This window comes from Protobothrops mucrosquamatus, unplaced genomic scaffold (assembly GCF_001527695.2).
Source record: "Protobothrops mucrosquamatus isolate PMUCROS unplaced genomic scaffold, P.Mucros_1.0 scaffold992, whole genome shotgun sequence".
Classification (NCBI taxonomy): domain Eukaryota; kingdom Metazoa; phylum Chordata; class Lepidosauria; order Squamata; family Viperidae; genus Protobothrops; species Protobothrops mucrosquamatus.
Genome location: NW_015387231.1, coordinates 340511 through 353406, shown reverse-complemented (window position 1 = coordinate 353406; position 12896 = coordinate 340511). Strand labels below are relative to the sequence as shown.

General features: G+C 37.7%; 1 protein-coding gene across 1 annotated transcript in view; it reads left to right on the top strand.

Annotated features, from left to right (window-relative positions):
• The window catches only part of LOC107290875 (methylsterol monooxygenase 1), a 12949-nt gene extending 6505 nt beyond the window's left edge, over positions 1-6444 (top strand). Inside the window, exons 4-5 of the mRNA XM_015819813.2 lie at positions 1410-1564; positions 5673-6444. Coding sequence (XP_015675299.1) covers positions 1410-1564; positions 5673-5880 — 363 coding nt within the window. The 3' untranslated portion in view covers positions 5881-6444. The remainder of the gene's footprint in view (positions 1-1409; positions 1565-5672) is intronic.
• The last annotated feature ends 6452 nt before the right edge of the window (positions 6445-12896 follow it).

Below are 12896 nucleotides of genomic sequence, written 5' to 3'. Positions count from 1 at the left end.
TGATCTAGAACACAGAAGCATTTTATTCTTAGCATCCTTTCCCAATCACAGCTCATAATGAATGTTAGCCTCTCTGACACTACTTCCACAATTTGGGCTATATTGGTAAGTGTTCAGTTGCTCAGTCTTTGTAATTGCAGTGATTTATTTTAGCAAGTCTTGATTAATTATACATTATAATATAATTCACAAATTCCTTGTGTGTCCAATCACACTTGGCCAATAAAGAATATTGTATGGTATGTATTGCAATGTATTGTAATATAGTTGAATGTCAGATACATTTCCCAGAATGGGCATATCTTTTCTTATATAGTGATAGTAATTTCAAATCAAGCAAATTCCAATTTGAGAGGATTTTGCCTGGGTTTGCAGTAAATGTTGTGTAAATTGCAAATAATAATAAGCCACACTATATTTTATATTTTACATATGCTCTATTCTATTTTATATGTATTTATTTGTGACCTGCATTTTAGCTGACCTAAAAGATCAGACTAATTTTTACAATATTGACTACCAACAACTCTGCAGGAATTCAGGAACAACCTTTCCCATCATTTGATGCCTTAGATATTTAAGAAGAAATGCAAAGAGATTTCCTTCTATGAAAAGAAGGACTAGCGGTGACATGATAGCAGTGTTCCAATATCTATGGGGTTGCTATAAAGAAAAGGGAGTCAAGCTATTCTCCAAAGTACCTGAAGGCAGGACAAGAAGCAACAGATGGAAACTAATCAAGGAGAGAAGCAACCTAGAACTAAGGAGAAATTTCCTGACAGAAAAATGAATCAGTGGCCTCCAGAAGTTGTGGGTGCTCCAACACTGGAAGTTTTTAAGAAGAGATTGGACAACTATTTGTCTAAAATGATATAGGGTTTCCTGCCTGAGCCAGGGGTTGGACTAGAAGATCTCCAAGAGTCCCTTCCAACTCTGTTATTCTGTTAAGATAAATCTTTTCTCCAAGTTCCAGCTTACATTTGAACTTTTTAAAAAAATATAGTACGAAACATTAGTACTTTATTTGAATAACTAATTTCTGTTTCTAAAATAATAAGAAACTTAGTTTCAAGCAACCTCTTTAACATGATCTTTTGAAAATATTGAGAAAAACTTCACTGAATACATATAAGTTTATTGATCTATAGAATCTTCTTTGTGTGTCTTTAAATCACACAGTATCCACAGTTACATAGCACCTACTGTTTTAAGGGGCTGTCTGGAATTAGCAGTAGCAAATATTCTTACATTTAGAAATGTATCCAATTTATTCAGTTCTACATTTGAGTCGAAGGTTAGCATGTGAGGGAAGAAAATCACCTGAAACAATACTGTCATATTGAAACATATATATGAAATGTTCAGTATGGTTACATGTACACAAACCTTCTCTGTATATTTTTCTTCAGGCACCATTTGGGATGCAAGCTGAATATGCACATCCTTTAGAAACTCTAATCCTTGGAACTGGATTCTTCATTGGGATAATGGTCTTCTGTAATCACGTAATTTTGCTGTGGGCATGGTTATTTTGTCGTTTGATAGAGACCATTGATGTTCACAGGTAATCTTTTGTTATTTATTAATGATTGTTTGTGTTCAGATTCAGAAAATTTAAAATTATTTAAACATAACTATTGGAAAAAGTTGTCACTAACTTCTCAGTGACAAGCTTCTAAATTCTTCAGATATTGTTTGGGCAAAAAGGGTTTTCACTACTTAAATAGAATATTGAACAGATGAAAGAAAAATATCTGAAGAACAAGAAAACCAAAGAATATCTGATCAGGAGATACCATCTAGAAACAAGGAAGATTAAGGAAGCACTGGAAATGATAAAGCATCAAATAATGGCTATAGCCAAGAAGATCTGCAAATATGGACCTCAAATTGCACACTATAGGCAGAATCTCCAATTTCAGTCAAATCAGAAATGTTTCTACAATCCATCAGTAGAGAGACCGTAGTGAACTGATCAATACCTGATAAAGAAATAGTGCAGTTCTGGGTGCAGCTATGGGACAACATAAAGAAATATATGAATGCGCCTAAATAAAGGAGGTGGGTTAGAATAAAACAACCTAAGATGAAAGAACCCATAATAAAAACAGAAACGGAGAATAGGACAAGAAAAATCAAGAGTTGTAGTTGAAGCATCTAATTAGTCTCTACCCACTTATTGCCCACCAGTTAAACAACATACTGCAAGGAGGTAAAATTAAAGATTGGTTAATGTCTGTCAAAATCTCCTTGATAATGAAAGCTCTAACAAAAGGAGCAACATCAGGCAACTGCAGGCCAATTTCCTAGTTACCAACAACTTTCAAATTGCTAACAATAGCAATAGCATCTAGATCTTTCTGCTGAGCAGAAGGGAAACTGCAAATAACAGAGGACCTCTTCTAAAAGCAGATGAGCAGCAGCTCCAAATTTGGCAAGATGATTTTGGAAAACTGTAATAGAAAGACCAACTTGAACATAGCTTGAATTGATTACATGAAGGACTCCCTGCCACACGATCAGAGAATCAAGTGCCTAGAAATACAAACATCAGAGGTTTTGTGCAAAGATGCACAATGGAAGACATAGTTGCTGGTCAGTGGTGATAGACTGGGAGAAATTAATATCAAAAGAGGAACTTTCAAGGAAATTCACTACCACCACTACTGCTTGTGATTGTCGATAGTACTGATTAACTCAGCCCATAGCTATCAAACTTCAAAAACATCTGCTAGGCTATGCTATCTACTTTACATAGACGATCTGAAACTGCATGGAAAAATACCATCTAAAATAGAATCACAAACAACACTAACACTAATTTTAAAGTCCAAACTTAGTGGAGGAAATAACAGTTAATAACATCAGTTAATAACACGGCAGTTCCAGTTATTAGATACACAGCTGGAATAGTGGACTGGATTCAAGCAGAACTAAAAGTCCTGGATAAAAAGATCAGAAAAATAATGACAATGAGTCATACCCTTCATCCAAACAGCAATGTTGACAGTCTTTACTTACCAAGAAAAATAGGTTGATGTGGAATGTTGCAAGACAGTTGAAAAAGAAAAAAGCATTGAAAGACTATCTGGTAAATGAAGAAGATGCTTTGAAGGTAATATACCATGAAAGCTTACTAACTATTGGGGAGACCATACTGGCCTACAAGAAAGATCAAATGACGAATAGAAAAGAGACCTAGCAAGGAAAAATATTATATAGCCAGTACATTAAAAAAAAATAGCAGATAATAACAAGACCTGACAAAGATTAAGATCAGGAAAGTCAAAGAAAAAGACAGAGGGACCAATTCTGACTGCAGAAGACAAACCTTAAGAACAAATGCATAGAAAGCAGGAAATAAGAAGACACCAACAGATAGCAAATGCTACCTCGGCGAAGAAGCTATAGAGACAGTGGATCATATAGTTAGCTGCTGCAAAATGATTGCACAGATTGATCACAAGTAATGGCATGACAAAATAGCAACAATAGTGAATTGGAAGATCTGCAAGAAATATAATTTGCTTGCAAGCAAGAACTGGTGGGACCACAAAATAGAAAAAGTAACAGAAAATTAAGAAGCTAAATTGCTCTGGAACTTTAGAATTTAAACAGACGGGCACCTAACACATAACATACCAAATTTAACAATTGTTGATAAGAAAGATAAAGTTTCAATGGTGGATGTGGCAGTACCTGGAGTCATCAGAATAGAAGTAGAAGGATTGTGGGAAAAGAAAGCAAAGATAGTACCCAAAATAGGTCCCTTGGGTGCAAACCCAAAACATCTGGAGCACCATGGTTTGGCATGACCAAACTAACCAATTGCAAAAGGCAATTTTTGTTTAGAACAGCTTACACTCTGTGATTATATCTTTAACACCGTTAAACAACACCTGCCCATCCCAGGCCCTTGAGAAGGACTCAATAGGTAGATAAAAATGCTAAATCCAGTCTAAATGACTGGTTGACTGTGTAACGAGCCATAATAATAATAATAATAATAATAATAATAATAATAATAATAATAATAATAGTAGTAGTAGTAGTAGTAGTAGTAGTAGTAGTAGTAGTAGTAGTAGTAATATATTAAATTTATATGCCACTGACTCCCAGCAAATCTAGGCAGTTTAAAAATTGTTAAAAACATTTAAAACAAAAAACAGAGCAAAAAGAGCAAAGGTGGCAGAGTTAACCACCCAACCATCTGGATGGGGCTTGAGTACTTGAGTCACAAAAGGGCCTGGGCAAAGAGCCAGGTTTTCAGGGCCCTTCAAAACACCACTTGGGTGGGCCATTCAAATCTTGTGGGGAACCACATTCCAGAGGGCAGATGCTGGTACAGAGAAAGACGCTCTTCTGGGGTCCTGACAGATATTATTGTTTAATCAATGGAACTCAAAAGTGCACCAACCCTGCAAGATCAGATTGGCTGGCATATACTATGGGAGAATAGGAACAACTCATGCTGGACTACGTTTATATGTGTATGAAATATAATCACCATGTAGAAACTTGTAATAGTATGTTACTTATCTCTTCTCAGAGCTGAGAAGTTTTATTTTATTTTTCTGCATGTAATAATCCCAACAGTTTGAATAGGCACATAATTTTTCTGGAATATATATATCTGTGAAAGTTATTTAATGGACTAGTACAGATGTAAGAAATATTCTTTAAGACTTTCCAAAAAATGAATTTTAGAAGATTCAAAGCCAGTGTCGTGCCTCCATCTGAGCCTGAATCTGCAGAGGAAAATGAACTGGAACGGGACCCTATGGAGGCCGAGGGAGAGTTGTCTGTGGCTTCAGAGGAATGTGGGGAAGAGCAGGCTGAGGCAGGCCAGGGCCCTTCAGGATTGGAACAGGAGGAACAGGAGAGGCAGAGTTCAGGTGATGAGCAAGGCCCACCCCCACCTGGTCCTAGAGCACAGAGAGTGGAGAGAAGAAGGGAATAACGTAGGCAGGCTCAATTACTCGGGAGGTGTTCTCCACGAGGAACACCTGGAGATTGAGATTTAAGGAGACGCTGTTGGGAGGGGCATTTGTCGGGAACAAATGCTGATTCTTGGAGTGTTGTGTATTGTTGCTGATCTCTTGTTCTGTGACTTCATTTTGGAAATGGAAACTTGAACTATTGGATTGACTAACCACATTACTTGAATGTTTAAAGACCTCGGACTGTATTTTGGATTCTCTCTTTTGAAAACTGCTCAGGCAAGCTAGGATTCAAACAGACTCGTTAAGTTTTTGTTTTCTTCCTTGTTATCTCTATGGCCTTGAGTATTTTCTTATGTTAATCAGATTGTATTTGAACCTACTTTCAGCCACAGTGGGCTGAAGGGGTGTGTGTGATTCTTTTGTTGGAGGCTTGCCAGCAAACGGAGCATTTGGAGAAAATTTGGAGCAATTAAAGAACTGTTTGAATTGACAGCTGACTGCATTGCCTCTCCTCTGTGCCCTGGGTCATCACTGCCATGTTGATACTAAAACTAAATAAATATCTAAAGCCCCAGTCATATATTCATTTACCCATTGAACTCAATGGGACTTATTTCCAAATAGATACAAAATCCTATTTTAGACCTTTAGCGCTAAACAAATTGTACATAAAATGTGAGAAATGGCTTCATATTATTAAAATGTGCATTCAATTATGTTTCTTTTTAGTGGCTATGATATTCCTCTGAATCCTTTACATTTGCTGCCCTTTTATGCTGGATCCCGCTTTCATGACTTCCATCATATGAACTTCAATGGCAATTACGCTTCAACTTTCACCTGGTGGGATAAACTCTTTGGTACTGATTCACAGTACAATTCTTACAAGGGGAAAATGAAGAAAGAGAAAAACACAATGGAAAAGAAGATGGAATAAATTTCCCATTTGCAACACTCAATGGCTTAAAACTAGAAAACTTAGCAATTCTTGCAATTCAAAACAAAACACAGCTTTTAACAAACAAACCAAGCTTAGGTTTGCAGCAGGAAAAACATTCATTGATGCATTTTCCAAATGATTGTGCTTTTTCTATCCTATAGATAAACAAATACTGTACAGTATATATTTAAGAAAATGTTAAATATGACCAAATGATTGAAATTATGTAAAAAAAGATATCAATTAAAATTAAAATGAGGGGGGTATTTTGCATTAATGTAAAGCCTAAAGTTTAGAAAGAACAACTACACTGAGTTCACCAAGTAAAACCTTTGTGGAAATCCTCTTTCCCAGTTAGGTGTAAAAAAAGTATATTTAAGAAAGCATCTTTCTTACAAAGAATCTTTTTACTTAGTTTTTAATGAATGTTATTGTAATCTGTATTATACATAACTGTAAATTGCTGATTTGATTATTAACGTAATTTGTCTTACAGTAGCTGTGGTTGATATTTTTGTCATGTTTTCTGTACAGCAAATAAAATAATATTGGGGTTCAGGCTATTATTCCCTGGTTCCTTATTATAAAAGGTCCCACTCCTTACAAAAGGGATTTCCTGGTTCATTTAGATTTGTTCCTATCAAACAAACAAAAACAAACAAAAATAATTCTTACTAATTTTTGCAGGTATTTATTCCTGAACTTTGATCACCTATAGTTGTAAATATACAAGCCTTCTTAAAAGTGTCATGGATTGAAAAAGTGCTATGTTTGTAGCAATGATTTTGCTTTCTGTTAATACACAATGACAGCTATTGATAATTAGAACAGAATATGCCCACTGAAATTTGATAGTGGAGACATTAGATAACTTCCCATCTATTACATAGAGTCAAAACTATATGTAGCGGAGTTGGGGTGAGAATGGGGCCAGCTGAGAGGCTTTGCAGGAGCCCGGCCGATTAGGCAGGAAGATGAGGAGCTCCGGCAACTGTCATGGGTTTGGCAGCGGGGTGTGGCTCGGAGGAGGGAAGAAAAAGGAGGAGGAAGCCCATAGAAGGGAGGAAGAGAGAAGGCTTGGTGGAGCTTGCCATTCTGAGCCAGCTGATCGAAGAGAGAGTAAGAAGCTGGGGTTTTCGTGTTTGCTTTTTTTGCTTCATTACAGGCAAGCTGGACGAAAGCAGGAGTGATAGAGTGAGAGTCGTTGCTGGAGCCCTTTACTGGAAGCAGGCCAGGCAGAGAGAGAGAGAGGGGGTGAGAGTGGCTGGTTGGAGCTGTTTGCTTGAAGCAGGCCAGGCAGAGAGAGAGGAGGGGAGAAAGGACGAAGAGAGGGAGAGAGGGTAGTTTGGGGAGTTTTAATTCCCTCTGAGTAAGTTAGGCAAAGGGAGATTTAGAGAAGAGTTTGACATACATCTTTTAGTGGGGGGTAAGGGTTTTTTTTCTTTATAGGATCACCTGGGGAGATAAAAAGGGATTACATGGAGTGAGGTCAGAGAGGGGCGAGGAGAGCGGACAAGGGAGCCCTCTGCCAGTGCCAGAGATTGGTAGATTGATCGTTCTTGGCAAGTTGTTGTCATCAAAGATGGATTAACATCGTCCTGGGCAAGTTGTTGCCACCAGAGACTGGCTGCCATTGTTTTAGGCAAGTTGCTGTCACCAGAGACTAACCGCCATCATTCTGGGCGAGTTGTTGCTACCAGAGACTTGCTACCATTGCTTTAGGCAAGTTGCTGTCACCAGAGACTGGCTGACATTGTTTTAGGCAAGTTGCTGTCACCAGAGACTAACCGCCATTGCTCTGGGCAAGTTGCTGTCACCAGAGACTGATCTCCATTGTTCTAGGCAAATTGCCATCACCAGAGGCTGATTAACATGGTTCTGGGCAAGTTGTTGTCATTAAAGATTGACTACCATCTTCCCTGTAAGTTCTTATTGCTTGAGATCAACCACCATCATCCCAAGTGAGTCACTGTCAAGAGAGAGAGAGACCATGTGCATGGCTGCTGATCATGACTGAATACCACCGTGTTACGTGCTCTGTTAGGCAGAGCTGCCAACATGAGAGACCTCTTTGGGCTGGTGGCCACTTGGAGGGGAGGTCGGGAGGGCCCGGAGTTAAGCAGTCCCTAGAGGGGGGGGGTGCTACATATACATGAGGGAACTATAGGGACTTTTCTTAGATTATATTGATTACTTCTTGGCCTTCCTGACTACTATGGAAAACACTAACTTGTATAACCTGCTTAACCGGGATTCTATCTTTTAGAAAGCCATACATTTGTTTTCTTAAAGACAAGAGATTGGGTGGGGTATAGCTGTATAATTTTGGGGCAGTGAACAGTGTTTTTGTGCCAACATTTTCTACTTCTGATGTCCCCTCAAAAAACAATGCTTACTCTACTTTTTTTACTTGAATGTAATAAAAGCGATTAATAGTTTAAAACAGTATACATATGGAAAAGGCTGCTGGAAAAAGAAATCTAAATCAGAATATCTTGAATACAAAATGATTGGCTGGGGTAACTGCATTTTCTTGCAAGAGTTGCCCTATGGGTTAAACTACATGCTTATTTTTACAGAAGTCTTTCCCCCCAAGATGACAGGAGGCCACTGCAAGCCTCCTTATCTTGTCTTCCCCACCCCACCATACCTTTTAAGCTGTTTTCTTTAATTTATATAGTATTTTTTATTTTGTTTCTATTTAGTCAAATAGATAGGAGAAGCAGCCCATTTTACTCCACTGAGATGAATCCTCTGAGCCACTACATCTTACAACCATAAATCCAACACTGCCTATTTAAAGGAGAAACATGCAATACTTGTATTGAGCCATCAGATTAAAGACATTGATAACAGCACTCCTCCAGCAATCTGGATGTCTCCCACCCTGATGATGTTCTGAAAATCTGGGGAAACTTGATAATGCAGGAAGTGGGTGGTTGTTGAGCCCTGTTAGTTTTTTTTCCTTTGGTGCATTGTGTTTGTTAGAGTCTGTGATCTTTATGTTATAATTCTTCACTTTTTAAAATGTAAGTTCCCAGAGTCATTTGGAATTGGGCACCCTTAAAATGAAATGAAATCATGGCTTCTATCGCCAGCTGCAAAGTTAGACCTAAGTCACAGTGAAGCCTGAGTCTTTGAAGGATTCAGGGCCAAGTGAAATAACAAGCTAGTTATTTGGCTTCAGATTTTAATACAATTGTACAAAGCCACATTGTTGAGTAGGCCAGTATGAAATTCACAGAAATAAGGTTACATCCCCAATACTGAACGAAATGCTAATTGAATTTTGGTTCAGATAAATTCAGTTAAATAAAATTCAGTTTCTTTCATTTTCTGTTCAGTGTGTGGTATGCCTTTGGAATAGGATTAGCTTGCTTGGATATTCTGGTTCCTACTAAATCATTGAGTGATTTTTTCCCTCCTTTCTAAGGCTTAGGATGCAGGCAGAATATTAATAGCTGCTGGAAATGGTCAGGGTTGAATTTCAAATGAATAGCAGTATTCTGCTTTCATAGAATAAACTCATATGAGTATTGAGAACGCTGTTCATGATGTAGATTTTAACTGCATATGTGCGTAGCCTTTTCTTTCGTCGTTAAGGACTGCAGTCTTAAAAATGTGGAAAAATTTAGTCACCAATCCATTTCTCAAAATTGGTTAAAAATTAATAGTACTGGTGTACTATTTCAAAGGTGAAATAAATGGACATGCTTGCAGATTGTGTATACTGCCCTAACAAATTCTATCTTGTTCCTAACATTTCTGGCTTTTTGATGCTGTATAATATTGCTCTAGTTGGTGGATTTGTATTTTTACATTGAAACAGAAGGTTAATCTAACTAAGATACTTCTTTTTTCCCCCTACTGTATACTAATAGCAACCCTATACAGGTAATCCTTGACTTACATCCACAATTGAGCCCAAAATTTGCATTGCTAATAAAACAGTTAGGTGAATTTTGCCCCATTTTAAGACCTTTCTTGCCACTGTTGTTAAGTGAATCACTGCAGTTATTTAATCACATGGTTATTAAGTGAATCTAGCTTCCCCATGTACTTTGCTTGTCAGAAGTCCCAAAGTCAATGACCAGCTGTCTGCAAGGAATATAAATCCTTCCATTCCCCACCATCTAGTCAGAGCTGAAGAAGCTTCTTGGATGAGAAGCGAAACATCTTCAAGGAAAAACAAGGAAGTCCAGTTGCCTCCTGAAAAAAGCACCTTTGGGACAACCATGACCTGGAGGACTTGAGAATCTTCAAAGACATTTTGCTTGTCAGAAGGTCGCAAAAGGTGATCACATGACCTTGGGACATTGCAACCTTCACAAATACGAGTCAGTTGCCAGGTATCCGAATCTGCATCACATGACTAAGTGGGGGCTGCAACAGTCCTAAGTGTGAAAAACGGTCATATTTTTCAGTGCGGTTGTAACTTCAAATGGTCATTACATGAATAGTTGTAAGTTGAAGACTACCTGTACATGATTGTCTTCGCTTTGGGCACACAAATATGGCAAGAGTAAACATAAGGATGCCGTGCTGATAAGAGCAGAGAAGGCTGCAAAACACCAGCGAGCTGAAGGATTTCTGTAGTGCAGAGATGGCAGCATAGCATACTGTATAGTCAATGAGAGTGTTGTGCTTATTGGTTGATGTCACTGATATATAGTATTTATTGTGCTGGAGACTTCACTGCTACTTGCTGCAGGAATTTCCTTGACAAGTGCTGGCAGACGTATATAGTCAGACACCTAAATCTAAAGATACGGGACAGTCATTTGTGGTAGGCTTTGTTTATATTTTATGTATGTCTGTTTAAAAATGGATCAGTACAAGAATTTGGGCCTTGGAAAAAAGTGATGGTTCTGGCAACAATTGGTTCATATCTAATCAGCTATTCCTGAGTCATATAAGTGGGAAATGATGCAATACCTCCCACCTATTTTTTTCAGATCTCCACTCTGGTGTGAGTTAAACTTAGCACGAGGGCTCTTAAAAGCTGACTTAGCATTTGGGATGACTTTTAATCTGCAATTAGAATGGTGTGTAATGATCTGCCTCATTAGTGGTTCAGATGCATTGAACCACTAATTGCCACTACCTGATGGAATAAATGTCAATGATCTGAGGAAACTACTATCATAAGACCGAAATGATGTGTTCAGCTCTCCATGCTTCAAAACATGTGACTAAGTATGCATGTAATGCTGCCCAGATATAAAATGGAGTGTATGTTCTCCAGACACAGGAATATACTGTGTTTTTCTAATGCAAAATAGTCCTCTGTAAATCATGTGTTGCTTATAATGAATTTTAAAAGGCAGGAACAGTGTGAAAGGATCATAGCGTTCTGCTTGACTGAAACATGGTATGTTTACTGTAGATCTCCTTTAGTAATGAGTTCTCCCTAGAATTTTGGAGGATGATAGAATTGATTTAAAGTATAGATAAAGGTGACCAACATTGTTAGGCAGTATTTTTGCTTGCTATTGCATAAAAAAAACACTATAATTTGATTGTTGTCAGAAGTTGGATACATTTCATAGACCAATAATAATGAATATTATTAAGTAAAGCAGGGACTTTAAATATTCAGGAAGATAAAACTTTAGATTATAGTTTAAAACTCCAAAATAACTTTAAATTAGCTGGGGATTTGTTACTTTTTTAAACATTTAAATTAAACAAACCTTTGGTAAAAATTTTTTACCAAACCTTAAAAAAAATCCTTTTTGGTTCCCAGGTGCTAGAGTACATGTACAATGTAATTATACTGTTTTAATGAGACAGTATAATTTAATGAGACAATGTAATTATACTATTTTAATGAGACAGTGGTTTCTTTAGGGTACTTTGGGGGGGAGGGGGCATTTTTAGTATATGAACTCTATTCAAAAGCCTAATCCATCCTATTCTGTATTGTTCCCTATGTAAAGCTGGTAAGAAATTATGTTGCCACTATTTGGAATATGCCACTGAATCACTGTGGAATGATCCTGCGTGTCACTGGGGAAGCTACTGAAGAAAAGATGTATTGTGCAGATTGGATGGTCCTAACTGGAATTAGCCAGAAACTAACATGGATGTAAGGCATATATCTGAGTGATCTGCGACAGAATTTTCAAATCCCAATTGTTTGGCAGTACCAAGTGTTAAACTTTTTTTAATCTAAAATTAGAGCGATAACATTTTGGAAAACCATAAGCATGAGCCCAGTTAAATTCTGTTTTTAAAAATAAATTCCTTAATTGTAATTACAAACTATGTTCAGAGACACTATAGTTTTGTTCTTTGGGTTTTTAATAGTTTTGACAAATTTGAGATCTGTATTTGGCTTAAACAAATTATCAGGAATTAAGGAATGGGGAAATATTATAGTTTATATTATGTACTATTTTTTGAAATCTTTATTTCCAAGTACACATTTTATTAATATTGAACAATATTAAAATTAAATTTTTAGTATACTGCGCAAATGCCATTCCCACATAAATAAATGCAGAACTCAATACATGAAAGTGTAGGAAAATGCTATAATTGCTCTTAGAAAAACAGTACTTGGAATACGAACAGCTTAATGCAGTGATGGCAAATCTTTTAGAGACCGAGTGCCCAAACTGCAACCCAAAACTCACTTATTTATCGTTGCCTTTGAGCTGGACGGCTGGACGACAGCTGAGGAGGCAATGCAGTGGGTCGTGCCCAGGAAAAGGAGAGCATGTGAGGCCATGATGGATGGGATGGGGGGGGAGGGAAACCAGCCGTGCTGGGATGCATCCGGCCACGTGGGACCTCGGTGAGTTAGCAGGCGGCTGGTTGAAGAGGAACAGTTGCCATCTCGGGGGCATGGTCCGCGTGGCCACAGAGAGGGCTCTGAGTGCCGCCTCTGGCACGTGTGCCATAGGTTCGCCACCACTGGCTTAATGTATGGCTATTTTGATCATGCTCATTCTTGAATGTATATTTAATGTTACACCTGTTCCTAAATAATCTGTTTGTTCCTAGTGAAT